Raw genomic sequence first — 25,467 nt, 5'->3', positions numbered from 1 at the left:
ATCTGCCTGCCTCTTGCCTCACAAGTGCTATGACTTAGGGTGTGTGTTAGCATGCCCAGATAAATGTGCGTGTGTGTGTGTGTGTGTGTGTGTGAGTGTGTGTGTATTCTGCTTTTTGTGGCAGAGTCTTGCTGTGAATTCAGATTGGCCTTGACTGTTGATTCTCCTGACTGCCTTCTGAGTTTTGACATCAATGGTGTGCATTAGCATGCCCAGTTATACATATGCTTCTAAATTTAATTTTTACATTTAAGATTCATGATGATGATGATGATGATTCTGTCTCTGTGCGTGCGTGTATGCAGATGTGTGCATACCATAGTGTGCATGTAGGGTCAGAAGACAATTTTCAGAAGTCAGGACTGACCTACTGTGGGTCCTGGGGATACACTCAGGTCATCAGGCTTGTCCCATAGTGCTTCTAACGCTGAGTTATCTTGTCAGCCCTTTAAACTTACTCTCTCAGTGCTGTGCTGTGCCTTGGATCTCTCTCCAGGACCACACATGGCATGTTTCATTTCTGTATAGCTTTCTTAGAATTCCATTGTATACACTCTTAATATATTTACTGTTTGCATTTTTAATTAGTTCCTGATTGTCTTGAATATTGTGCTAAAATGTTAATACCTTTCTTACTGCACTTTCTTTTTACAGCGTGGTCCCCAGATGCCTTTGATATTTCTCTATGTGGTTGATACTTGCATAGAAGATGAGGATTTGCAGGCTCTGAAGGAGTCCATGCAGATGTCGTTGAGCCTTTTGCCACCTACAGCTTTGGTTGGACTTATTACCTTTGGGAGAATGGTGCAGGTTCATGAGCTTGGATGCGAAGGCATCTCAAAGAGCTATGTCTTCAGAGGAACAAAGGATCTGTCTGCCAAACAACTGCAGGTAAGGGGGAGCGCGAGGGTTGGAGTGTATATGTTAGTGAATGCTCGCTAGATGCATGTATTTTTTTAAAAATAGGATGACTCATTCTGTTATAATTGTATTAATACAAGGCTTTAGCTTTAGTGTTGACATCAGTTTTATTTCTTGTGCAATTTAACTGTCATACAAATGAAAGACTTTTCTACTTAACATAGTGTGTCTGGGGTATCTCTCCATAACCACATATGTAACCTGTTTCATTTCTGTGATGGCTTTATTAGAATTTCATTCTATTCACTTACTAGGATCTCACTGTGTGCATTGTTTAGATAGTCACTATTTCTGTATAAATGCATGTGTGTGGGTGGAGGCCTTAGGGCAACCTAATGCATTGTTAGTCATCAGGTGTCCTCTACTTTGTCTTTTGTTTTTTGAGACAGGATCTAGAACTTGATGATTAGGCTAGGCTGGCTGGCCCTTGAAGCCCCAGGGATCCATTCACCAGTCTCTACCACTCTAGTGGATTACAGGTTTGCTCCATTACACTCAGATTTTTTAATGCATTGTGGGATTGAACCCAGGTCTTCATGCTTTTGAGGCAAACACTTTACTGACTACACTGTAGATAGCCCAAGACTATCTACTTTTAACTGTACCTTTAAATTTTGATGTGACTGAAGGCATTTTACTGGTGTCTACCTCAGCCTACTGAGTGCAGGGCACATGTTTGCATCACTGTGCCTGTCTCTAAAGCCTGTTCTTTTTGTAGGTTTGTTGATAAGGAAAGAGACAGTTTGAGAATTTGTTAAAGATCCTTTGAGATGGTTGAGTGAGTTTACGTGGAAGAGAAAGAGACTAGAGAGCATGAGTGAAAGAGATGAGCCTAGGGCAGCTTCCGAGGAGGAGGTGGCGTTCTGTTTGGAGGACAGGAGGCAGAAAAAGGAGGACCATTTGGTTTTGTGAAGCTGGAGAAGTGGGTACAGGTTGAATATATAGCATTCTTTGAAACAGAAGCATTTTGCAAGTTTCAAACTCTATGTAGATGGTGTTGGTCTTAAATTCACAGAGATCTGCCTGCTTTACCTCGTAAGTACTAGTTTTTTTTGGAATATTTTTATACATGGGTATGGGAAGGGTGGGATACATTCTCAGAAATGTGTCATTAGGCAGTTTAATTATGATGGTGTGGACATAGAGTACTTCTATCAACTAAGAAGTTATGGCACGATAGGCGATGTACTCTTTTTGTGTGGTCCATTATTGACTGAGACGTCATTATGTGGCATGACATTGTATAGAAAGAGATATTTTGGGGATGATATCCAAGTATAAGTTAAAATAATTGATGTTTAATGTATATGCTTATAGACACAACCTGAATGCAGTTTTATGGAATATGTTTAGTACATCTGTACTTCACTGTAGTGCGTCACATGACGCCATGTGTGGAATTTCCCATTGTGGCGCTCTGGTGACACTTAGGAACACTCAGGTTTAGGAGCATTCAGGGTTTGAGTTTTTGGATTAGGCATACAAGCCGTTAGAAGGATGTCTGCTTCTCAGGATGGTCACGAGAATACAACAGATTATGCCTTTAGATGCTTGCTTTCATTAATAGCAAATTACACATATTTTTTTTTTTTTTTTTTTTTTCGAGACAGGGTTTCTCTGTGTAGCTCTGGCTGTCCTGGAACTCACTCTGTAGACCAGGCTGGCCTCGAACTCAGAAATCCGCCTGCCTCTGCCTCCCAAGTGCTGGGATTAAAGGCGTGCGCCACCACGCCCAGCTTAAATTACACATTTTTAAAGAGAAGTTTAGTTCTCACTGTGGTCACTTAAATTATATAATACAAATGTGGCATCAAGAACAGGCAAGTGATTGTCAATACAACAAAAGTGTTCTTTTAATATAACATTTTTATCTTCTTTCTGTGTTCAGCTAAAAAGAATCTGGCCTTTTTGCATAAATAGTCTGAGATTCCAATGCTAAAATCTTATAGTTGTTTAATTGTAAATTTATCCTCCTGGTGATATTTAGTGTAGTGTAAATAGCAAAATCTGGATTAAAATCCTATGCTATTTACGCTAAGTAATCTAAAATTTTTATAACTGCCCTTTTTGTCTTTTTATCCTCCCACCTTTAAAGATTAAAAAATGTTACATTTCTTTATTCTCCCCCCCTCCTGTGTGTGTGTGTGTGTGTGTGTGTGTGTGTCTAATATCACTAGGATACTGTGCACACGTTGAAATTAAGGGACAGCTTGTGGTATTGGTTCTGTCTTACATGCTGCATGCAGGCCCTGGGAATTGAGTCTAGGCTGTCTGGTTTGACAGCAAGCACCTTCTCATGCTCAGCCATCCCTTCCCTCCCTTTGGAAATCACGCCTGTCTATGGATCCCAGACGGGCTTTGTTAAATCTCTTTCCGGAGTAGTTCGTGCATCACCGGACCAGCTTGTCGTTACTATCTTTTGTGAGAGTAGTATTTCTGAAGCGTTTAGCTCAGAGCTTGGTGCATAGTGAAAGTTGCTGCTTCTGACGGCAGTCCAGGAGCGCTGGAGAAGCAGGTCAGTTATTTTCTTTGAGGAATATGCAGAGTTTCTGATTGCTAAGTATTTTTGCCATAATACTAAACAATACTAGGCATTTCTAGATTAAGAAAATTGCAGTAAGGTGACATTTTTATGTATAGAAGAAGGATTATGTACATCTGTGAAATCCAAAACAAAACTGGGATTTTTATAAGTCATTTAGCTTGAAAATCTTGAATTGATTTATATCCCCAATGTGATTCTATGTACTGTTTTTTTTTTTTAAACAGATTTTTTTTTAAAGTGTGTGTGTGTGTGTGTGTGTGTGTGTGTGTGTGTGCATGAGGGCTCAGTTGCCTGCAGAGGTAGAAGAGAGCATTGGATTCCCTGGAGCTGGGGTTATATGTGGCTGCCGGCCACCTGCTACAGGTGCTGCTCAGACCCTGGTCTTCTGTAAGAGCTGCAAGGCTCGCTCTCAGCCGCCACGCCGTCCTCCCTCCTCTCTTTATGTGCTTCCTCACCGCGAGGAACTCACAGTTCTGTACTGCTTTAGTAGATAGCTTCATTCCTTCCAGATTTCTAACCACCATGGGAGCATCGAGGGTGTTCTTAAAACCACGGTATTCCTGCTACAGAGTAGGTATTTAAGATAATAGTTGCTGAAGGGGATGAATGCGTTTAAGCTAAGAAAGACAGACATTTATGTTCGTCATTAATGTATTATGACTTCATTGGGTAAGAAAGAAGTACTTCTAAATTAATATCCTTTTCCTTCCATTACACCTTGTACTTGCTCTTCTGGGGAATTGCTGTGGATGGGTCAGCCTCCACAGCTAGACTGTTTGCCTTCTGGGAAAAGCAAACTTATGCTTATTTTGGATTTCTAATTTGTAGCACCTTCAACATCTTAAGAAGCTGATAAATAATGTGGAAGTAAGTAAACTGATCTGATCAAAATCATGTCTTTACAGGAAATGCTGGGACTCTCTAAAGTACCTGTTACTCAAGCCACACGCGGTCCTCAGGTACAGCAACCGCCTCCTTCCAATAGGTAATTAATATAGCAAACAGAATCCTCTAGTTCAGGCAGGTACTTGAAACATATCATGCCCTCAACTTGGCCAAAGATATTAGGTGATATGTAATATTAAGTATTGTTAAGAATATAAATAGATTGCAGTAGTAGTATATGGTTTTAAAAAACAAACTATAATTTCTTGTGGCCATTTCTTTTTGACTGAAATGGTTCATTTTTTTTATCATCGTGATGTTAGGAGCTTAGTTTTGATATGTTTGTTTTTATTTTTAATTCATAGAATCTTCATGTGGTTTGTGGACAACTATGCAAAAATGGGCCTCAGAAGCTTTTAATTTGTCTTTACTGGTAGCTTTTTCTTGTAAGCAGAGGTGCTATTACACAAATTGAGTTAATTGATCTATCTTCTAATTATTTTGGTAAACTTAGAACTTTAAATCAATTGATAGTAATTGTCTAAGTTCCTTGCCTGTAGCAGCACAGCAGCATCCCTGGGAGTGGTATACAGACTGTAGAGTGAGGCCTCAGAATAGCAGTCCCCTTTTCTGGGGGACATAGTCTCATCTCATGTAGCCAGGTTGGGCTTAGACTCCATAGACATTTGATGACCTTGGTCTCTTTATTGTCCTGCCTCCTCCTCCTCAGTGCGAGGACTATAGGCATGACCAGCATGTGGGACTCCTTCCTCTCTCCTTCCTCCTCTGCTTCCTTCTTCCCCTCTGCCGCCTCTCCTTCCCCCGCCCACTGGAGCATGTATTTCTGTGTCTGTTGCTGGGGATCCAGCCTAGGGTCTCACACTTGCTAGATGGGACCTCTGCTGACTGAGCTACATCTCCAATAGCAGCAGTTTTCAAAGAAACACTCCAGTCCATTCTGCTGCACACAGAACATGAGAACTGTTGGACTGCTGTGTGTCATACTTTTTTTCTATTTTTAAGAGAAATTTGTAAAATATCAAATTGTAAATGGCTTTTGTTTACTGTTGTTTTGCAGATTCTTACAGCCAGTACAGAAAATAGACATGAATCTCACAGATCTTCTGGGAGAACTTCAGCGAGACCCTTGGCCTGTACCACAAGGAAAGAGACCGCTGCGTTCCTCAGGAGTGGCGCTTTCCATAGCTGTGGGACTGCTTGAGGTAGTAATGATGAAAGCTTAATTTTGAAATGTAAGAGTTTGTGTGCGTGTATGCATGTGCGCACATGGAAAGATGTGAGCAAAGCACATGGTGATGCTTGGTGTGGGTGTCCTTTCCTTTTTTTCTTCTTTCTTTTCCTTCATCTTTACTCCACCTCCATCTTTGCCATCCTTTTCTTCGGTTTTACTGCACAGTTGAGTTAGTGCTGAGCTTATCTGACAGCGGTTTAGGAGAATTTAGCCTCTGAATGTCGGTCTGCTATTGTGCACCACCGTGCGTGATGGATCTTTTCTCTCACTCTGTAATCAGGGTGCAGTACTTTCTTTTCTTTGTTTTTCGAGACAGGGTTTCTCTGTGTAGCCCTGGCTGTCCTGGAACTCACTTTGTAGACCAGGCTGGCCTTGAACTCAGAAATCCGCCTGCCTCTGCCTCAGTGCTGGGATTAAAGGCGTGCGCCACCACACCTGGCTTTACTTTCTTTTTTTTAAAGCCCCACACAAACAGTAGGTTGTCGTCTGTACTTCTGTCTGTGAGTTGGGTATTTCTTCAGGCTGATTATTTTCCTGTAGTGGCTGGCTCCATGAAGGTAGGGAAGCCCTTTCCTTACGTGTCAGGATAAAGAGAGTGAACAGTGGCCACACCTGATAGAAGCAGTTCATATAGCTCAGACGTGAGAGGAAGGGCATGACTTCTCTCCACACCACACACCAGAAAGCAACAGCGGCTCAGCTATCCAGGAACTCCCCAAATCCAGTTTATATGAGTTTCAGTTATGTCTCTGTGTGTCTGTGTGTGCATGTGAGTAGACATGCTCTTGGCGGTCAGAGGCAGAGCTGGAGTTAGGGGTGTTTGTGAGCCACCTGACATAGTTGCTGGAAATCGAACTGGGTTCTTCTGGTTGGAGAGACCTCTAGCCCCTGATTTATTTGTTTATTTTAAGGTTTATTTGTTTTTATTTTGTGTTAATGAGTGTTTTGCCTGCATGTATGTCTGTGTACCACATAAATGCCTGGCTGCCCCTGGAGGCCAGAAGAAGGCATTGGTTCCCCTGGAACTGGAGTTAGAGATGATTGTGAACTGCTGTGTGGCTGCTGGGAACCAAGTCTGGGTCTTCTGCAAGAACTGCAAGTGTCGCTATCACTGAGCCATCTCTGCAGTACCCCACACCCCACGACTGGTTAGCGAAGCTTCACTGCAGAGGGGAGATTGACTGCATCATTGGCTAGTGGTGCTCAACTTACAATCTTTCTTTATTCTTGATCTATTAGTAGGAGTGTTGTGTAAATTTTCTCTAGAACCTGGTGGGCTCATGTGTTTTATTCCTCTAACACTTTCTTGGATTATACTTACTAGTTTTCTTTCATTCCTCTTTCTTCTTTCCCCTTTTCCCTCCCTCCCTCCCTCCCTCCTTTCCTTCCCTCCCTAATTCTCGCTCTCTCTCTGTTCTTCTTGCTCTCTTTTCTTGAGATGAGGTTCCTATACTCAGCATTACTATAGGCAGCTAAGGAATGCTGAAAGGGGGGAAATAGTCTTCCCAGGAAGAGCACACCAGTTGGTTATCCAGTACCTAGTGGTCTGGTTATTGTGTAGTACTGGCTGGACTGGAAAAGTATTGTCACACAGCTCTGCCTGCCTCTGCCTCCTGAGTTCTGTATTAAAGACTATGACCCAAAGCAACTTGGGAAGGCAAGGGTTTATTTCACTCACAGTTCCATAGAACAGCTCATCATCAAAAGCAGGGAGGGCAGGAATCCAAGCTGGGCAGGACCCTGAAGGTGGGAGCTGATAAAGAACAAGCTATGGAGGCTTACTGCCTTGTTCCTCATGGCTTGCTCAGCCTGTTTTTTTTTTTTTTTTTTTGATAGAATCCAGGACCACCAGCCCCCAGGGTGGCCCCCTCATAATGGGCTGGACCCTCCCCCATTAACCACTAATTAAGAAAATTCCCTACAGGCTTGCTTATAGCTAGATCGTATGGAGGCAATTCTGAGGTTCCCGTCTCTCTTAGGGCCCTAGCTTGTATCAAGGTGACATAAAAACTAGCCAGCACAACTACCATGTCTGGTCGCCCTTTTCTAAATACAGGAGTTTATTTGTCTTATTGCAGAGGGAAAGTCCATAATGGCTGGGGAAGGAATGGCAGCAGCCAGCCAGGGCAGGGAACTGAGCTGCCATGTACTCAGTCACAGCAGAGAGCGCTGGCAGCAGTGGGAACAACTGTGTGCTCCTATAGATACATCTCTCCAGCCAGCTGCACCGCCCCATACCTCCCAGACAGCACGGCCAGATGCAGAGGGAGGGTCCCAGTGCCTGATTGAGCCTGTGGGGGGGGGGGCATTTCTAATTGAAACCACCACAAACTGTCTACTATATTTTTTATCTTGACTTAATTGTAGTACATCTGTACATCTAGAAATGCATCCATTTTTTTTTCAGATTTCCTAAAATTGTAGAATCAAGGTTTTTTTGATGTCCTAAAATTTCATTGGTATCATTGGTATCTGTTGGTATTTTTCCATTTTAAATAATTTTTGATTTGTTAAAAATTGCAGTATAATTATGTCATTTCCCTTTTCCCCTCTACTCTTTTCAACCCCCCCCCCCCATTCTTCCAAGCCTATTTTAAATTTTGTATGTATGCATTCTCAGAGCTGAACATTGGGCATTGGATAATTGGTGTGCTTTTCCCTGGGAAGACTATCCCCCCCCCCCCCCCCTTTCAGCATTCCTTAGCCATCTATAGTTCTCTGTGTATAGTTGAGGCCTTATGGGCCATGCCCCTTCCATGTTAGCCTGTCTGCTGGTGTCATAGGCAGCCATGCTGATGAGACATCATGGGTGTAGCTCCTCTGACACTGCTAGGAGACACAATCTCACAACAACTTTCCTGTTTTTCTTGCTTGTAAGATCTCTCTGCTCCTTTCTCCACAATGACCCCTGAGACTTATGTGCAGGAGTCATGCTTTAGACATAGCAGCTTGCGATGGGCTCTACCGTTCTGCATTTTGATTGGCTATGGTCTCTGTTGCAAAAAGTAGTTTCCTTGATGAGTGGTAAAAACTACAATTACAGCTAGGCAGTGGTGGTGCACACCTTTAATCCCAGCACTTGGGAGGCAGAGACAGGTGGATGTCTGAATCCAGCCTGGTCTACAGATGAGTTCCAGGACAGCCAGGGCTACTCAGAGAAACCCTATCTCGAAAAACCACCCCCCAAAAAATAACTCCCAAAAAAACCAAAACAAAAAACAAACCCCTAAAACAAACAAATACACAAAAAACCCCAAATTACATTTACCTGACTGAAGAAAGGTGTCTTTTTTAAAAATTGTGAGTGTGTGAGTGTGTGTGTGTTACTATGTGTGTGCAGCAGCCCTTGAAGGACAGAGGAGGGAGTCAAATACACTGGAACTAGAGTTGCAGTCAGGCTCTTAACTGCGGAGCCATCTCTCTCGCCCCAACCACAGCCATTTCTGAGCACTGTATCTTCTTTACTCTTTGTTGCTGTGTTTATGGTGTGACTCTAAATACAGAGGCACATTCACAAACATTATCATGTATTAATACACATGTGTATATGTAGTTTTGATTTTAATTTTTTTCCTTTTAAGAACATTTTTAATCAATAATAGTCTGAATTCCTCATTATTTCTTGTGTGTCAATAGCATTCTTTTTTATGTTTCCATTTTATTTACTTATTTGAAGTTGTGTGTGGCGCTGGGGTTCAGCCTGCGCCTTGAGATTGCTGGGAAAGATTTCCCTCTGAGCTTTGCTTGCAGCCCTGCTTCCCTATTTTTAAAGAGGCAGGCACCCTTTCTCCATTTCATGGGCATCATGTGATAAAGAGAAAGTAGATTGGAGTAGTTAATCCATTAGCTTCAGTTACACATATAAATAATGCTTATGTTTTATTTTTATTTTTTAATACAGATTCTCATAGGCAAGGCTAGACTCAAACTTGCCATGTAGCCAAAGCTGGTTTTGAACTTCTGATCTTCCTTTCCCTTCCTAAGTGCTGGGGTTACAGGCATGAAGACTGTGTCTGGTTTTATGTGGTGCTGGGGATCCAACCTAGGCTTTGTGGATACTAGGCAAGCATTCTAGCAACTGTGCTGTTACCTAAGCCCCAGCAATACTCCCATTTTAAATACAGAAAACAAGAATAAAACCCAGAAGACAATGTCTTCTCTTTTACCCACTTCAACAGCTACAAAGCAGGAAACATAACCTTTGCTATAGGGTAAGTTTAGAGATTGCTTTAAAACTAAGAATGTAGTACTGTTTAGGATTTAGAAAGAAATCTATCCAAATAAATGTCTTCCTTTTAGCATTTACTTATTATTATTATTATTTTTTTTCAAGACAGGGTTTCTCTGTATAGTCCTGGCTGTTCTGGAACTCACTTTGTAGACCAGGCTGGCCTCAAACTCAGAAATCCGCCTGCCTCTGCCTCCCGAGTGCTGGGATTAAAGGCGTGCGCCACCACGCCCGGCTTTCTTTTTTTAAATAATGCTTTTTTTTTTTAAATAAAGGATTTACTTACTTATTGTATGTATGTGAGTACTCAGTACACTGTCACTTTCTTCAGACACACCAGAAGATGGCATTGGATCCCATTTCAGATGGTTGTGAGCCACCATGTGGTTGCTGGGAATTGAACTCAGGACCTCTGAAAGAGCAAGCAGTCAGTGCTCTTAACTGCTGAGCCATCTCTCCAGCCTACATTTACTTATTTCTTATCAAGTACATGTTGCTTTCTAGGAACAATACATTAAAATGCGTTGTCAGAAGTGCATATACCTGCTTTTCGTTATCCTTTGCACTGTTTGAGTGAGTTCCTTTTTTCCAATAGTGTACTTTCCCCAACACTGGTGCTCGGATCATGATGTTCATCGGTGGTCCTGCTACCCAGGGGCCTGGCATGGTGGTGGGAGATGAGCTAAAGACACCTATAAGATCCTGGCACGACATTGAGAAGGACAATGCCAAATATGTTAAAAAGGGAACTAAGGTAATTTTTTCTTGTGAGTTTTCTGTTTGTGTAACGTCACATTCGGGTGTTTTGCAAAAGCGTCTGTTGGTGACTCTGAGGCCTTGGTGTTGCTGCTCTTGCTGCTATGAGGATTTTTTTTTTTTTTTTGTTTTTAATTCAGGCTTTTAGTTTAGTTCTCTATACTGTTTGATATTTTTGGTAGCCATTGTTAATATATTACTAGTAATTGATGTCATAATTTTTTTTTTAAAGATTTATTTATTTATTATATGTAAGTACACTGTAGCTGTCTTCAGACACCCCAGAAGAGGGCGTCAGATCTTGTTACGGATGGTTGTGAGCCACCATGTGGTTGCTGGAATTTGAACTCCGGACCTTCGGAAGAGCAGTCGGGTGCTCTTACCCACTGAGCCACCTCACCAGCCCGATGTCATAATTTTTAATACTGAGTGCTTTTTGTCTGCTAGTTAGGTTCCTTTTTGAGCTTGGGAATTTTATTTTATTGTAAAAGTTGGAAAAACTGCTCTAAATTTGCTTATCCTCTGGTTTTATTTTATTTTTTCTCTTTTCTGATGTGTTTTTACATAATGCTTACTTGACTGTAGATTTAGCTAGGAAAAAAAAAGTTCTGTTTTGTTCTCTTGTGTTTATATTGAAGTAGAGAATGTTTTCTATACCATTGTTTAGTTTTGCTTCACTTAGGGACATGTCTAAAAATAGTGGCTTTTATATCAAAGAATGTTAAAATATCAGACTTTATTTTGAGACAGTCTTTCTATGTAATGCATCCTCCTGTTGTAGCTTCCTTCCCCAGGGCTGGATTTCCAAATGCCTGTCACTTGTTTGTCTGGAAGTCATATTTCTAGAAATGTTATCAATTTTATGAAACTATAGAAAATTAAATGTGACTAGGTCATGTGTAAATTACGATGAATTATTCTTTTACTCTTAAATTACTTTGATCTGCTAATAGGAAAAAGATTCATGGGATGGCGAGGTTATATATTTGATTAGGTTTTACATATATTTTGATATTAATTAAAATAATCTGTAGCATTTTGAAGCGTTGGCTAATCGAGCTGCTACAACGGGGCATGTCATTGATATCTACGCCTGTGCGTTGGACCAGACAGGCCTGCTGGAGATGAAGTGCTGTCCTAACCTTACTGGGTATGTATGTGTGTCTTTAATAATGACCGCTTATTTGCAAATGTGAGCCAACGCTGACAGCTCAGGAAACGGAAAGCTCGTTGTCAATGTTTGCTAACAGCATTGCTGTGTGTTTGGAGCTCATGTTTCATTTTTTTTTCTTTGAAAAGATTAAGGTACAAGTTCTTTTGAAAAAGTTTATTATAAAGTTACTAGGTTGTTTTAGTAGTGTTTTGAGATAGAAAGCCATGAAATTTATCCACTTAAAATGTATGATAAGGTTGTAGTATGTTCACAAGGCATATGGTCATTATTATGATTGAATTAGAACATTTGCAATGGCCCTGGAGAGACTTTGCTTGCTACCTGTCAATCTCCGTTCCTCCTCCTTTCTCACTCCGCCCTCCTGCCCTCGGCAACACTACTCACCACTCCTGGATGTTTCCTGTAAGTGGAGTAATAAGTGGTGTTTTGCCTGCCATTGACTTTTAAAAACTGTTTATGTGCATGAATGTTTTGTCTACATAAATGTATGTGCACTATGTGCCTTGCCTGTCTGGTACTCAAGGAGGTTAGAACAGGGGTTGACTCCCCTGGAACTGGAGTGACAGGTGATTTTGAGCAGCCTTGTAGGTGCTGGGAACTGAACTGGGTCCTTTGCAGGGGAAACAAATGCTCCTGGCTACTGAAGCATCTCTCCAGCCCCCACGGACATCTTTTATTCAGTATGCTTAATTTATGCATATTTAAGATGTGCCAGGATTTCATTTTATTGCTGAATAAAAGTGAAGTAGGGGTTCAGCTTCATTAATATTCTCTTAGATATATACCTAAGGAAATGTCAACAAGCAGAAAGTAAAGGCCCTGGTCAGCTGTGCCAGGCACACAGATACAAACCAATGCAGGGTGGAGAGTAAGCACTTCAGCATTGTGCAGCCTCTGAAAACCTTACTAAATGTGAAAGCTGATCCTAGAGCCAATTGGAAAGACAACAGGAGGAGAGACTTGGGAGCAGCTGGTATGGACAAGAGCTGCTCAGGTATTAACTTGTACAGATAACTTGTGTTTCCTGTTTGGACCACACTTTGAGAAGCAAAAATATAGACAACTTTTATAAACACCAACTGTGAAAAGGAGCAGTCTTAAGTAAATGATGCATTATCAAGCATATTATAAAATGAATAATCTTAGATGATGCATACACAAGGAGAAAATCTGGCTGTGGGCTGCTCAGTGAGTAAAGGCTCTGATGGCATGGTGGGAGGGAGTTGGATACTTGGGACACACAATGTGGACGGATGGTGGAAAGTTGTTTTCACACCTACAGATGAACACTGTGTCATGTGCACACCCTACACACAGTGAGTAAAGGTAATTAAAAATTATTAATACAAATAACATTAATAACATTTGTTTTGGGGAATATCTTTACTATTTGTTCATAGTCTAAGTAATTTATTTTTTCTGGTAATACATGAGCCCAGTTAATTTGTATGTTGTGCTTGCCTTTTTCTGTGCAGAGGATACATGGTAATGGGTGACTCTTTCAATACTTCCTTATTCAAGCAAACTTTTCAAAGAGTCTTCACCAAAGATATACATGGCCAGTTTAAAATGGGCTTTGGTGGCACATTAGAAATAAAGGTAAGAACCCAGACTTGACATGTGTGACATGTGTGATACGTCTATCAGTTGAGACCCTTGAAGGCGGTGGTAACTGTGAAATATTAGTCAAGTTCAGATGATCTTTAAAAAGTAATGGTTACTTTAGAACTTTGAGTTAGAGATTTTGTTTCCCAGAAAGAGGTGTTGTCATTATATGTACAGGAGACTGGGGTTGTTTTGAATGATGGTAAAGTAATGTAAGCAAAGTTTCTTATATTGGATATTACTGTTTCTTAGAGCTAAGTCTCATTCAGTCTGTCTTCTAACTCCTGATCCTCCTACTTCAGCTTTCCAGTTGCTGTGATGCAGCTGTGTTCTACTGTGGCTGGCACTAGACGTTATATATTTTTATACTCAATTTATATTATGTTAGGTTTTTTGTTTATTCGTTTGCATTGTTTTTTTGAGACAGGGTTTCTCTGTGTAGCTCTGGCTGTCCTGGAACTTCAGATTTGCCTTAAATTTAGATATTCATCTGTCTCTGTCTCCCAATTGTCTGGGATTAAAGGTGTGCTTCCCTATGCACAGCATAGTTAGATTTTTGTTTGTTTGAGACAGAGTTTCTCAGTGTAGCCCTGACTGTCCTGAAACTCACTCTGTAGACCAAGTTGGGCTTGAACTCACAGAGATCCGCCTGCCTCTGCCTCTTGAGTGCTGGGATCAGAGGTGTGCACATTCCCCTCCTGCTATGTTTTCTATAATGGTGGATATTATCTAATTTGAGAGGAAATTATTATTTTGCTTTATTAGATTAGTGTTGGGTGTACAAGTGCATCATAAATTTCAAATTTTGACTTAAAACACTTGGAAGGCCTATTGTTAATTACATGTATATTACAAAACCATTGGTTTTGAATTTTCATTAAACATATCTTATTGGCATTTCATTGATGGCTTACTATGTAGTCGGCATGATGGTAGGAAATTGTAAAGATGTGATTGGGTCTCTAAGGTGGAGGTCTTGTTATAGGGAAACTTAATTTTGAGAGATTAAATTGAAAGACTCCGAGAGGAGCCCCTCTCTCAGGCCTCGGGACAATAGCGGACACCCAAGAACTCAGGAGAGACCAAGCTTGATGTAAACCACACGAGGCTTTATTTGGGGAAAGCCAGAGCTCTGGGGACGACTCATATCCCACGCAGGGGTAGAGGAGTCGACCACGAGGGGAAAGAGGTCCCAGTTTTTATAGTCCCTCAGGGGGGAAAGGAGAAGGGGGAGAGTAGGGGATTTCCAGATCTAAACAATGTCTATTCTCAAGAAATGGGTATGGGAGGGGTACAAGGAAAGAGTCTGGTGCAGGTGTAGCAACTCCGGATTAGCCCGACTGTGGTTGCTGGGGAGATTTTCCGACTCTTTCCCAGCAACCAATATCACAAACACCTGGCAATGGGCTTCATCAGTGGGCACACACATGGGTTCAAGGAACGGTCAAAACATTGGCAGACACACGGGTTCAAGGAGTGGCCAGAGCATTGTGCACCTCTATTTTTCTAAATCAGTAAAGCTAGTTCTGCTAACACTGACATCTATCTTGTCAATTTCAGGGCTTCTGTGAACTTTTACATTCTGTCAGGATCTTTCAAAATCATATATGATTTAATAAACTAACAGTAGAAAACAAAGTGATGGAGAAGTTTAAGAAGAGAATCAACAGCTCCATTGATTCTTGGGTGCCTCCTTATCCCAGGTCTCTGTCTTTTTCTGGAGATGCTCTCACCTCCCAACCCTGTCAGTTACAGATTTCCAATCATTCTCATGGTCGTGTGGCCATCCCTCCTGTTCCTCCCCACTCCTGATCCTGAACTTCCCAACCAACGATTCTCCCCATCCCCTCTCCCACCCAGCTCTCACAGCTGGAGGTGGGGGCTATCCTAAAAGCTGTTGCCTGCATGTGGGATATGCTCTAGATGGGCTACCTTGCCTGGCCTCAGTGGGAGATGATGCACCTACCCTCACAGAGACTTGATATGCCAGGGTGGGGGATACCCAGGGAGCATCCACCTACTCAGAGGAGAAAGGGAGGAGGGATGGGGGAAGGAATGTGGGAGAGGGTGACTGGGAGGGAGGGCAGTGAACAGGATGTAAAGTGAATAAGAAAAAAAATACTAAAAATTAATTAAAAAAAATAAAGAAGAGAATTGAGAGCTGTGCACGGTGGCTCATGCCTTTAATCCCAGCACTCAGGAAGCAGAAGCAAGCAGTTCTCTTGAATTCAAGGTCAACTTGGCCTACAGGGTAAGTTCTAGGACAGTCAGGACTACACAGCGAAACCTTGATTTGAAAAATAAAATGAACAAACAAACAAAATCCTAACAAACGAAAAAGAGAAGTGAGTATATCCAGGATACCGTTTATTCCAGGGGAATGTGGCTTATAGTGTTTTTCTGAATGATGAGAGGAAGTGAATTTTATTCAGGAGACCAACATAAAAGTTGACAGTTGAGAGGAATGCCTTGTGAGAGTGGGTGGTTGAAATATAAGAACCATAGTATTGCTGGGCGGTGGTGGCGCACGCCTTTGATCCCAGCACTCGGGAGGCAGAATCAGGTGGATTTCTGAATTTGAGGCCAGCCTGGTCTACAAAATGAGTTCCAAGACGGCCAGGGCTATACAGAGAAACCCTGTCTCAGAAAACAAAACAAACAAACAACCCCCACCCCCAAACCCCATAGTATTAATTATGTGAGCTGTTGTAGATTGGAGATGCATAGATCTGTCATTTGTAGGTTAAGGAAAATCATATTTCTTTGTATAATCTTGCTGGCCTGGAACTTGCTATGTAGACACTGGCCTCAGCCTCACAGAGATCCACCTGACTTTGCCTGTAGGTGCTGGAATTAAAGATGTCCACATTCTAAAGTCCATGAGTTTTAGAATTCATGGACTTTAGAATTTTAAATATGAAGATTGTCTTCTTTTTTAACACTCTTATAAACATCTGAACGTATTAACATTTTTATTACATTTATTTGTGTGTTGCCATGCTACAATGTTTGTGTGGGATGTGAGGATGGCTTAGGAGTCAGTTCTTCCCTCCTACCCTGTGACCCTGGGACTCAGACTCAGGCTTCGGGGCACGTACTTTATCCACTCAGCCATCCTGCCAGCCCTAACTTCATCTTTAGGGAACCAAATGTATCATGTTCTTATTTTCAGACTTCAAGGGAAATAAAGATTTCAGGAGCTATTGGACCCTGTGTGTCTCTTAATTCAAAAGGACCTTGCGTGTCTGAAAATGTAAGTAATGTTTGTTCTAAATAATATAGCTAATCTCTAGGCTAGTGCAAAGACAGACCCATCATGGAAGGCTCTACCATTTCTTTGAAGTTGTGTGGCTGACCTTCCATCAGTATATTGGCATGCGTGCTTCTTGGCACACAGGCTACTGCCAAGGCTCTATTGCATATGACTAAGCGAGTCTTTGTCTTAGTGCTTTGAAATAAGTTTAGAAGTTTTTAGGTTTTAAAAGGCAACACTAGTTCCAAGTGGTTTTTGTCACTAGAATTAGCAACAGAGCAACCAAGTCAGAGGAGTTTTAAGTTTCAGCTCCTTTCTTTCCTCTGCCTGTTGAGAGACTATAATGCATTTCAGAATTAGTGTCATGTGGTTGCAGCTACGATGATAAGATAGTACACGGTAGATAACCAGCTTTCAAAAACGACAAAGATACAAAATCAGTTTACATGCTGTTTGTATGGTAAGGACCTGTGTCTAAAGTGTCTTGGCCCTTAGAATGCTTATAATGCAGAGGGCCTATTCATATATATGTATGTAGAGTCCTTTATACAGATAGGAGAGTGGGGTGGAAAGGTAAGGAATTGGTTGGTTGATCCTTCATTAAAAAGTGCTTGCTTCAAAGGACCTTGTATCCTTTTAGTTTACTTAGTAAACCTTTTAATATTCTTAATATTTTATCATGTAAAATCGCTTAAATTTACTTTATGTGTTTGTGATATAGTGTTAAAAATTTTAAGCTTTTAACATTTACTGAATTAATCTGAAAGGTGTGTGTTTTTCCTTACCAGAGGCGTATCCCTGCTCTTCTTCTTATATATTAATAAATAAGGTTCTTTAGCTTTCAAACACCTTGTTTTTTATTTTTGCAGGAGATTGGAACAGGAGGCACTTGTCAGTGGAAAATCTGTGGCCTCAGCCCCACCACAACCTTAGCCATATATTTTGAAGTTGTTAATCAGGTATGACTGCCTATCCTTAAAAACAAATTTATTTTCATTTTCATTTATTTATTTATTTTTGGTATTTTGAGACAGGGTATATAGCTCTGACTATCTGGAACTTATTATGTAGATCAGGCTGGCCTTTGAACTTACAGAGATGCCTCTGCCTCCTAAATCCTGGGATAAAGGTGTGCACCACTATGTCTGGCTGACTGCATTTTAATACTGGAAGGTAAACAGATACTTAATTTAGACACTGAATCTTTCGTATGAATTGCAGGATTTATTTTCCAGTTCTGTGAGCCATGCCATTGGAATTTTGATAGGTTAGCAGTGAATCGGTAGATTGCATTGGGTAGTGTAGACATTTTAACAATACTGACTTTTCCCGTCCAAGAACAAGATATCTTTCCTTTTGTTTATATTTTTGTTTAATTTCTGTCAATTTTGTTTGGATTTATTTATAGTTGTTTAGTTTTATTGCTATTGTAGATGGGATTATTGCCATAACTCTTTCTTTCTCAGCAGTGCTGGGGATTGAACCCAAGTCTTGACTCTTGCTAGGCAATGCTCCTTCCATGACTGAACTCTCCTTGCCTAGCCCTTGATTTCCATTTAGAGAGTTTGGTATAGATGTATAACAGTGTTACTGTTTTTTCTTTTTTTGTTTTTAAATAGACACAGTCTTCTGTAGCCAGGCTGCCTTGACTCTCCTGTGTAGGTGGTGATGTCCTTGAACTTCTGGCACTCTACTTCTCAAGTGCTAGGATGCCGCAATGCCTGTTTTGTTTTGTTTTGTTTTGTTTTTTTGGAAAGTAATTATTTTAAAATTATGTGTATGTGTGTGGGTTATGTGCATGTGCCCACAAAAGACAGAGGCATCAAGTTCCTGCAGCTAGAGCTTAGGTGGTTGTAAACCATCATCCAGTGTGGGTTCTACAGATCAAACTTGAGTCCTCTGCAAGAACAGTATTCTCTCTTAATATTGTCTTCTCTCCAGCTCCTTCCTCCCCTGACTTTAAAGAGCAGTTGTTTTCATTATTTTTAACAGTTCTTGGTTGAGTGTGTAGAGATTTCTGCATGAGGGATAGTCATGTCATCTGCAGTGTCAGTTTGACGTCCTCTGTTCCAATGTTGATGCTTTTTCTCCTGGCTAGGACTTTTTGTAGTACAGTGTTTAGTGACAGTGGTAAAATGGGAATCCTAATTTTTTTTCTTTTAAAGATTTATTTATTTACTATATGTAAGTACATTGTAGCTGTCTTCAGACACTCCAGAAGAAGGAGTCAGATCTCGTTACAGATGGTTGTGAGCCACCATGTGGTTGACTGGGATTTGAATTCCGGACATTCGGAAGAGCAGTCGGGTGCTCTTACCCACTGAGCCATCTCACCAGCCCCGGGAATCCTAATTTTATTCTAGATGTTAGAGAGACACTTTCAGTTTTTCCTCTTAGTGTGATGTTAGTTATAACCTTTTAATGCATGGCCTTTGTTATGTTGGGATAGAGTCCTTCTATACCAAATGTGTTTAGCATTCTTATCATTAAGGAGTGCTTAATTTTATCAAATGCCTTTTCTGCGTCTATTGAAATGACATATGGTTTTTGTTTTTCATTTTAATGATATGGTGCTATCATATCATTAATTCAACTGCATCTATTGAGTCAATCCATAGGGAGAATCCCACACTGAGAAGATTAGTATTAGTTCTTTGTTGTCACCCTACTTGGTGATGTAAACCTGGGAGAGAGCGGCCCTAAAAATGAGGTAGAATGAAGTCTCATGCAGCAACCAACTTTATTCAGAGCATAAAGGGTTAAGAAGCGTCACCTGAGTAAAGTGTCAGTGACAAGGACAAGCTGCCGGTGGTGAAACATGTTTTTCCATAGAGGAATATAAACAGTAGCCAGCTGTAATGACTAAAGTGAACTCACTCCTGTCTGCTCACTTGGGACAGGCATGAAAACCCATTCTAAGGACAACTTGTGTGATGGGGGAACAGAGATGATGAGACTCATGTCTTGTTAACTCAGTTTTCTCATCGTGTCTCATCAGGTCCTCACACAGCTTTGTGAGACTGTGGACTGTGTTCTGACGGCTCTTTAAATATTTACTGGGCTCCGTCAGTAGTGAGGGCATCCAACACTGGGCCTTTATTCCATCCTTATATTTATTTTATATGTGTGACTGTTTTGCTTGCATGTATGCATGTGCACTATCTGTGTGCCTGGTGCCTGCAGAGGCCCGATGAGAGTGTTAGATGACTGAGGGTTGTGGGCCACTGTCTGGGTGCTGGGAACTGAACCTGCATCCTCTGAAGTGCTTTTGACTGCTGGGCCATCTCTCCAGCCCCTGGGCTTTTCCTTGTCCTACAGTGATTTTCTTAGTGGTAGAGAGTATGTTATTTTTGATACTGTGACATTATCATGGTAGATTTTGCCTAGTTCTTACTTCTTTATTTTTATGCATACAGCATAATGCTCCAATTCCTCAAGGAGGACGAGGTGCAGTCCAATTTGTGACCCAGTATCAGCACTCAAGTGGCCAGAGACGCATCCGAGTGACCACAATTGCTAGGAAGTAAGTTTTTTTTTTTTTTTTTTTTTTTAAATTAGAGTTGTAATTTATATATAAAAACTATTTTAGGCCATACTCCCAAGCTGGGTTTCTGAGTAACATTTATGCCTAGAAAAATAAACATTTGTGACTAAGGGCATTTTATGTCTTTTAAGCCTAGCTTATTTTGTAAAATAGTCAATGACAAGTATAATAGCAGTTTTTTGTGTTTTTTGTTTGTTTGTTTGTTTTTTTGTTTTTTTGAGACAGGGTTTCTCTGTATAGCCCTGGCTGTCCTGGAACTCACTCTGTAGACCAGGCTGGCCTCGAACTCAGAAATCCACCTGTCTCTGCCTCCCAAGTGCTGGGATTAAAGGTGTACACCACCACTGCCCAGCTATAATAGCAGTTTTTAAAAGTACTCCTAGGGGTGGGGAGGGAGGCCAGTTGGTAAGCAAGCATGTGGGCCTCAATTTGGTCCCCAGAACATGGGAAGAACAAAAAGCTAGATGTGCTGGAACTCATGTGCAATTGCATCCTGGGGGATGGAGACAGGCGAATCCTGGGTAGCTGTAGCTAGCCTAGCTTATCTGTGGAGTTCCAGGTCAGGGAGAAAGTCTGTCTTTAGAAGACAATATTTTACCAGACTAAGATATCTTACTCTTATTTACTGGAAACATTTAAATATTGTTGGATGAGAGAAAATTAAAAACAGAGAAAGGGGCTTGCCTTAGTCATTGATTTATTGCTGTGAAGAGATACCATAACCATGGTAGGTCTTGTAAAAGAAAACATTTAATTGGGGCCTACCTACAGTTCAGAGGTTTAGTCCACTTGTCAGCGCAGCAGGGCACATGGCAACACTTAGGCAGAAGTGGTGCTGGAAAGGTGGCTGAGAATTTTACATCCAGATTCATAGGCAACAGGAAGTGAAAGCCACTGGGATTGGCTTGACAAAAGCCCGCCCACCACCTGCTGATAGACTTCTTCCAACAAAGTCACACCTACTCCAAGTAGGTTTCACCTCATAATCCCTTTCAAGTCGTGCCACTCCCTAATGCATTCAAATATATGCACCCAAGGGGGCCGTTCTTCTTCTAACTACCTCAGGGCTGGGGTCCTGACTCAGCATTTAAGGGGCCATTCTTCTTCTAACTACCCCAGGGCTGGAGGCCTGACTCAGCATTTAAGGGGCCATTCTTCTTCTAACTACCCCAGGACTGGAGGCCTGACTCAGCATTTAAGGGGCCGTTCTTCTTCTAACTACCCCAGGGCTGGAGGCCTGACTCAGCATTTAAGGGGCCGTTCTTCTTCTAACTACCCCAGGGCTGGAGGCCTGACTCAGCATTTAAGAGTTCTTGCTGCTCTTACAGAGGACTATTGTTTGGTCGTGTTCCCCCACCCCCCATACCCAGGTTCGATGGTTAATAACTACTGATAACTCCAGGTCCAGGAGACCTGACACCCTGTTCTAGCTACTGTAGACATCTGTGCTCTTGTGTATACATATATACAGATATATACACATACACATGAATAAAAATAAAACTTAAAAGGCTGAAAAAATTAAATTTGTCACTATAAAATACATTACATATAAAGTAACATATCTAAAGTAATATATATGGTTTAGGGGTTGGGTCAGTGGGTTCAATCCTTGCCTGTACCTGAGTTTGATCACTAGAGTCCATGTGGAAAAGGTAGACATGGTCTGTGCTTGTAATCCCAGTGTAGAGGAAGCAGAGACAGGAGTATCCCTATGGCTTGCCATCCAGACACTTTAGGCTAATTGGTGAGCTGCATGCCAAAGAGCTACTGTCTCAAAGGAGATGGATGGTGCTCTTGAGAATGCATCCAGGGTTGTCCTCTGGCCTCCATAGGCATCTGGACACAGTGCATGTACACGCCCCACATGACCATACATGTACAACAACTTACATACAAGCCTTACACAAAGAATTGCCAGTCTTGTAGAGGATGAGATGCTTTGCATCTAGGATCAGCAGAAGTGTTAAAAACAAACCAATCCCCCAGAATTATGTCTTTGAAATTAAAAAAAGGTTCTATCTAAAGAAAGTTTGACTGGATTAAGTTTATAGAACATATGACCTTCTTTGGGAAGCAGAGGCATGAAGAGCTATTCTGTGAGTTTGAGGCCAGCCAGGCTCACACAGTTTATAATACTATCAACCCCTCAGACTGAAATTCTCATTTTCCCTGTATGTATATATGTGTGTGTGTGTATGCATGGGTGCACCAAGCGTGATCGTGTGGAAACCAGGGGTCAGAATCAAGTGTCTTTTTCTGTCACTCTCCATCCTAGCGCTTGAGGCGGGAATTCTCTTCCTGAATGAACCTGGAGCTCACTGTTTGCCTACCGGATTGCTGCCTGCCTGTGGTTTCCTAGCAATATTGCAGGCATGCCCCTGCATCAGCTTCTTACATTAAGAATTATATCATATCCATAGATGTGTAGGTATCTCTCCTAGGAAGCTGACTTTGACTCTTTGAGAATGGTATAGTTGGATTATATGGAAGTTTAAAAAATACTTTTATTTTTGAATTTTGTATGGGGGTCTGTGGAGTACAATTTTGAGTACAGGTATCTGTGGAGGTAGGAGGAGGGCATCGCAGCAGGGGCTGGACTTACAGGCAACTGGGAGCTCCTTGATGTGGCTTCTGGGAGCCGAATTAGGACCTCTGGAAGAGCAGCCAGGTTCTTAAATTGATGAGCCATCTCTCTAGCCCTAGAAGTTCTAGTTTTAATTTTTTGAGGAACCTTAAAACCTACTGTGTTCCATGATCTTAGAGACAGGATCTCCTAGAGTCCAGGCTGGCCTCAAATTTGCTGCGTAGTTGAGCCTGGTTTGAACTCCCGATCTTTTGTCTCCAACTCCCAAGTAATGGGATTATAGGCTTATATTCCCATACTAAATTCTCTTACTTAATTTTGATTCGTCTTGGTCAGTGTATTAACATGGAGAAAAGTACAGCAGTTTTAATTTATGTGATTTCTATCATTGACATTTATTGATTTCTATCTAAAGACTAATGAGAATAAAATTCTGATGTTTTGTCCTTCAGTGTAACAAATGACACTAAGATTGAAAATAAAACCTTTACTTTTGTAAATTCATTTTTTGTTTTTCTAAAATTGAATACATTAAAATTCATCATAGAGGGGGCTGGAGAGATTGCTCTGTGGTTTAGAGCACTGGCTGCTTTTCCAGAGGTTCTGAGTTCAATTCTCAGCAACCACATGGTGGCTCACAACCATCTGTAATGGGATCCGATGCTCTCTTCTGGAGTGTCTGAAGACAGCGAAAATGTACTCATATACATAAAAAAAAATTAGCATAGACTTACGTATTAAGGTAAAAAGAATGATTCTATCTATATAGTTTATGCAAATGTATATGGTATTTTTTTAATTTTAAGTGTGTGTATATATAAACTCCTAAGTTCTTAGGAATGTCACCATAAGGATTTCTATATCATTCAAACATTCTATTTTATTAAAAAGGATTTTGTGTGTGTGTGTGTGTGCATATGTGCCAGTCACTGTATGCAGGCAGATGTCAGAGGACAGCTCTAGGAGTCAGTTTCCTCCTTTCCCATCGTTGAGTCTGCTACTTGAGCTCAGGTGGTAGGTCTTGGTGGTAGAGTGTCTACCTGCTGAGCCATCCCCCTGACCTCCACACATTATCTTTACTTATAAAAGGCTTGTTGTATTAAAGAACATACTCCTTTAGAGTCATTTTAGAAAACATTTTAAGGTCTGGTTTTGTTTTTAGGAAAATCAATGTAATAAACAGTTATTTGTGATACTTTAATAATGCTAATTAATCTGTGTAGTATTAGAATCTTGAAATACTGAGGTGGCATTCTGCATTCTCTAAGTGTAGCTGTGTGTGGTAACTAAGTGTGGAGTTATGATATAACTCAGCTATGTTTCTGTGCTTTCTTATTTCTTTAGCTGGGCAGATGCTCAAACTCAAATCCAAAATATTGCTGCATCTTTTGACCAGGAAGCAGCTGCCATTCTCATGGCCAGGCTGGCAATATACAGAGCAGAAACAGAGGAAGGGCCAGACGTGCTAAGATGGTTGGACAGACAACTCATTCGACTGGTAAGAAGTGGACATTGTGCTTTTCTCAGCTTGTCAGCTTTCATTTGTCGTAAATACCCTTTAAAGACCTTACAGTGGGTGTGGAGAACTGTTGGAAGAACAGAACTAGCAATAAATAGCAGGGTTCCACTCACTTCCAGGAAACTAGAAAGCCCCTTTCCTTAAAATTGAATGGCAGTATGCAACTTATTATTTTGGCTTGTATGAAGTGAGTGTGGAAATTAATTTTTTATTATTGATTTTATGAATTTTGTTTTTGTTTTGAGTTAGGGTCTTTGTAGCCTTGGCTGGTCTGGAACTTGCTATTACTGCTGTGTGTGTGTTTAGTCTTTACTGTGGCTTTTATTTTCTGCTTTAATTTCAGTTGAATATAACAATGTAGCCTAGGCTGGTCTTAAACTTATTCCCATGTCCTGGGATTATAGGCTTAAGCAGCTCTTAACACCTAATTCTTACTTTATAAACTCTGTCCTGTACTTTTTCATTTACTCTTCAACTTAAATACCTTGTTGAGAATTCTCTGTTAAGCTACCAAACTCAAGAGAGGTGCCTTTAGCCTGTCTGTCAGGTGTCATGAGTGAACTTGTTTAAAGTTAGCTACTTTGGGGGCTGGAGAGATGGCTCAGTGGTTAAGAGCACTGACTGCTCTTCAGAAGGTCCTGAGTTCAAATCCCAGCAACCACATGGTGGCTCACAACCATCCATAAAGATATCTGATGCCCTCTTTTGAAGTGTCTGAAGACAGCTACAGTGTACTCACATATAATAATTAAATAAATCTTAGAAAAAAAAAGTTAGCTACTTTTGTAGTACTGTTGAGATTTTTCCCTTATAAGAGCACCCCCTTTCTCCCAACATGTCTTTGTGAAGAAATCAGAGTTTGGTATTAAATGTGTCTTAAAATGAGCTTTAACTTTGTATAGTCCATCAATGATGGGGTACTGTTAATACAAATACTGGCACAGCTCCTCTGTGGGCTCTTTGATTCTAGATGGGGATGAATATTTAAGTATCTCACCTGAGCTTCTTCAAAACAGCAGAAGAATGTCATGTAGCCAAGAAGTTTTCTTGACTATCACCACTATCAATAGAAGAGTGATACACAATCCTGAACTTCCCACCCTGACAGAGAAGCTATTCCCAGTTTATTGCACAGGCTTCTTAGCATCATGTGGCCTGTACCCAGTGCTTTGATTCAGTGCTCTGCTTTGTTTATTTT

General features: G+C 41.0%; 1 protein-coding gene across 2 annotated transcripts in view; it reads left to right on the top strand.

Moving 5' to 3' along the window:
• Positions 1 to 25,467, top strand: part of Sec23a (SEC23 homolog A, COPII coat complex component) — a 53,634-nt gene that overhangs the window by 9,308 nt on the left and 18,859 nt on the right. For both annotated transcript variants that reach the window (NM_001361956.1, NM_009147.2), the window contains exons 5-14: positions 655 to 891; positions 4,372 to 4,451; positions 5,430 to 5,574; positions 10,427 to 10,585; positions 11,622 to 11,737; positions 13,237 to 13,360; positions 16,539 to 16,619; positions 17,489 to 17,578; positions 20,036 to 20,142; positions 24,095 to 24,248. In NM_001361956.1, coding sequence (NP_001348885.1) covers positions 655 to 891; positions 4,372 to 4,451; positions 5,430 to 5,574; positions 10,427 to 10,585; positions 11,622 to 11,737; positions 13,237 to 13,360; positions 16,539 to 16,619; positions 17,489 to 17,578; positions 20,036 to 20,142; positions 24,095 to 24,248 — 1,293 coding nt within the window. The remainder of the gene's footprint in view (positions 1 to 654; positions 892 to 4,371; positions 4,452 to 5,429; positions 5,575 to 10,426; positions 10,586 to 11,621; positions 11,738 to 13,236; positions 13,361 to 16,538; positions 16,620 to 17,488; positions 17,579 to 20,035; positions 20,143 to 24,094; positions 24,249 to 25,467) is intronic.

This window comes from Mus musculus, chromosome 12 (genome assembly GCF_000001635.26).
Source record: "Mus musculus strain C57BL/6J chromosome 12, GRCm38.p6 C57BL/6J".
Taxonomy (NCBI): Eukaryota; Metazoa; Chordata; class Mammalia; order Rodentia; family Muridae; genus Mus; species Mus musculus.
The sequence above is the reverse complement of the archived record's forward strand: the minus strand, read 5'-3'. Positions and strand labels throughout refer to the sequence as shown.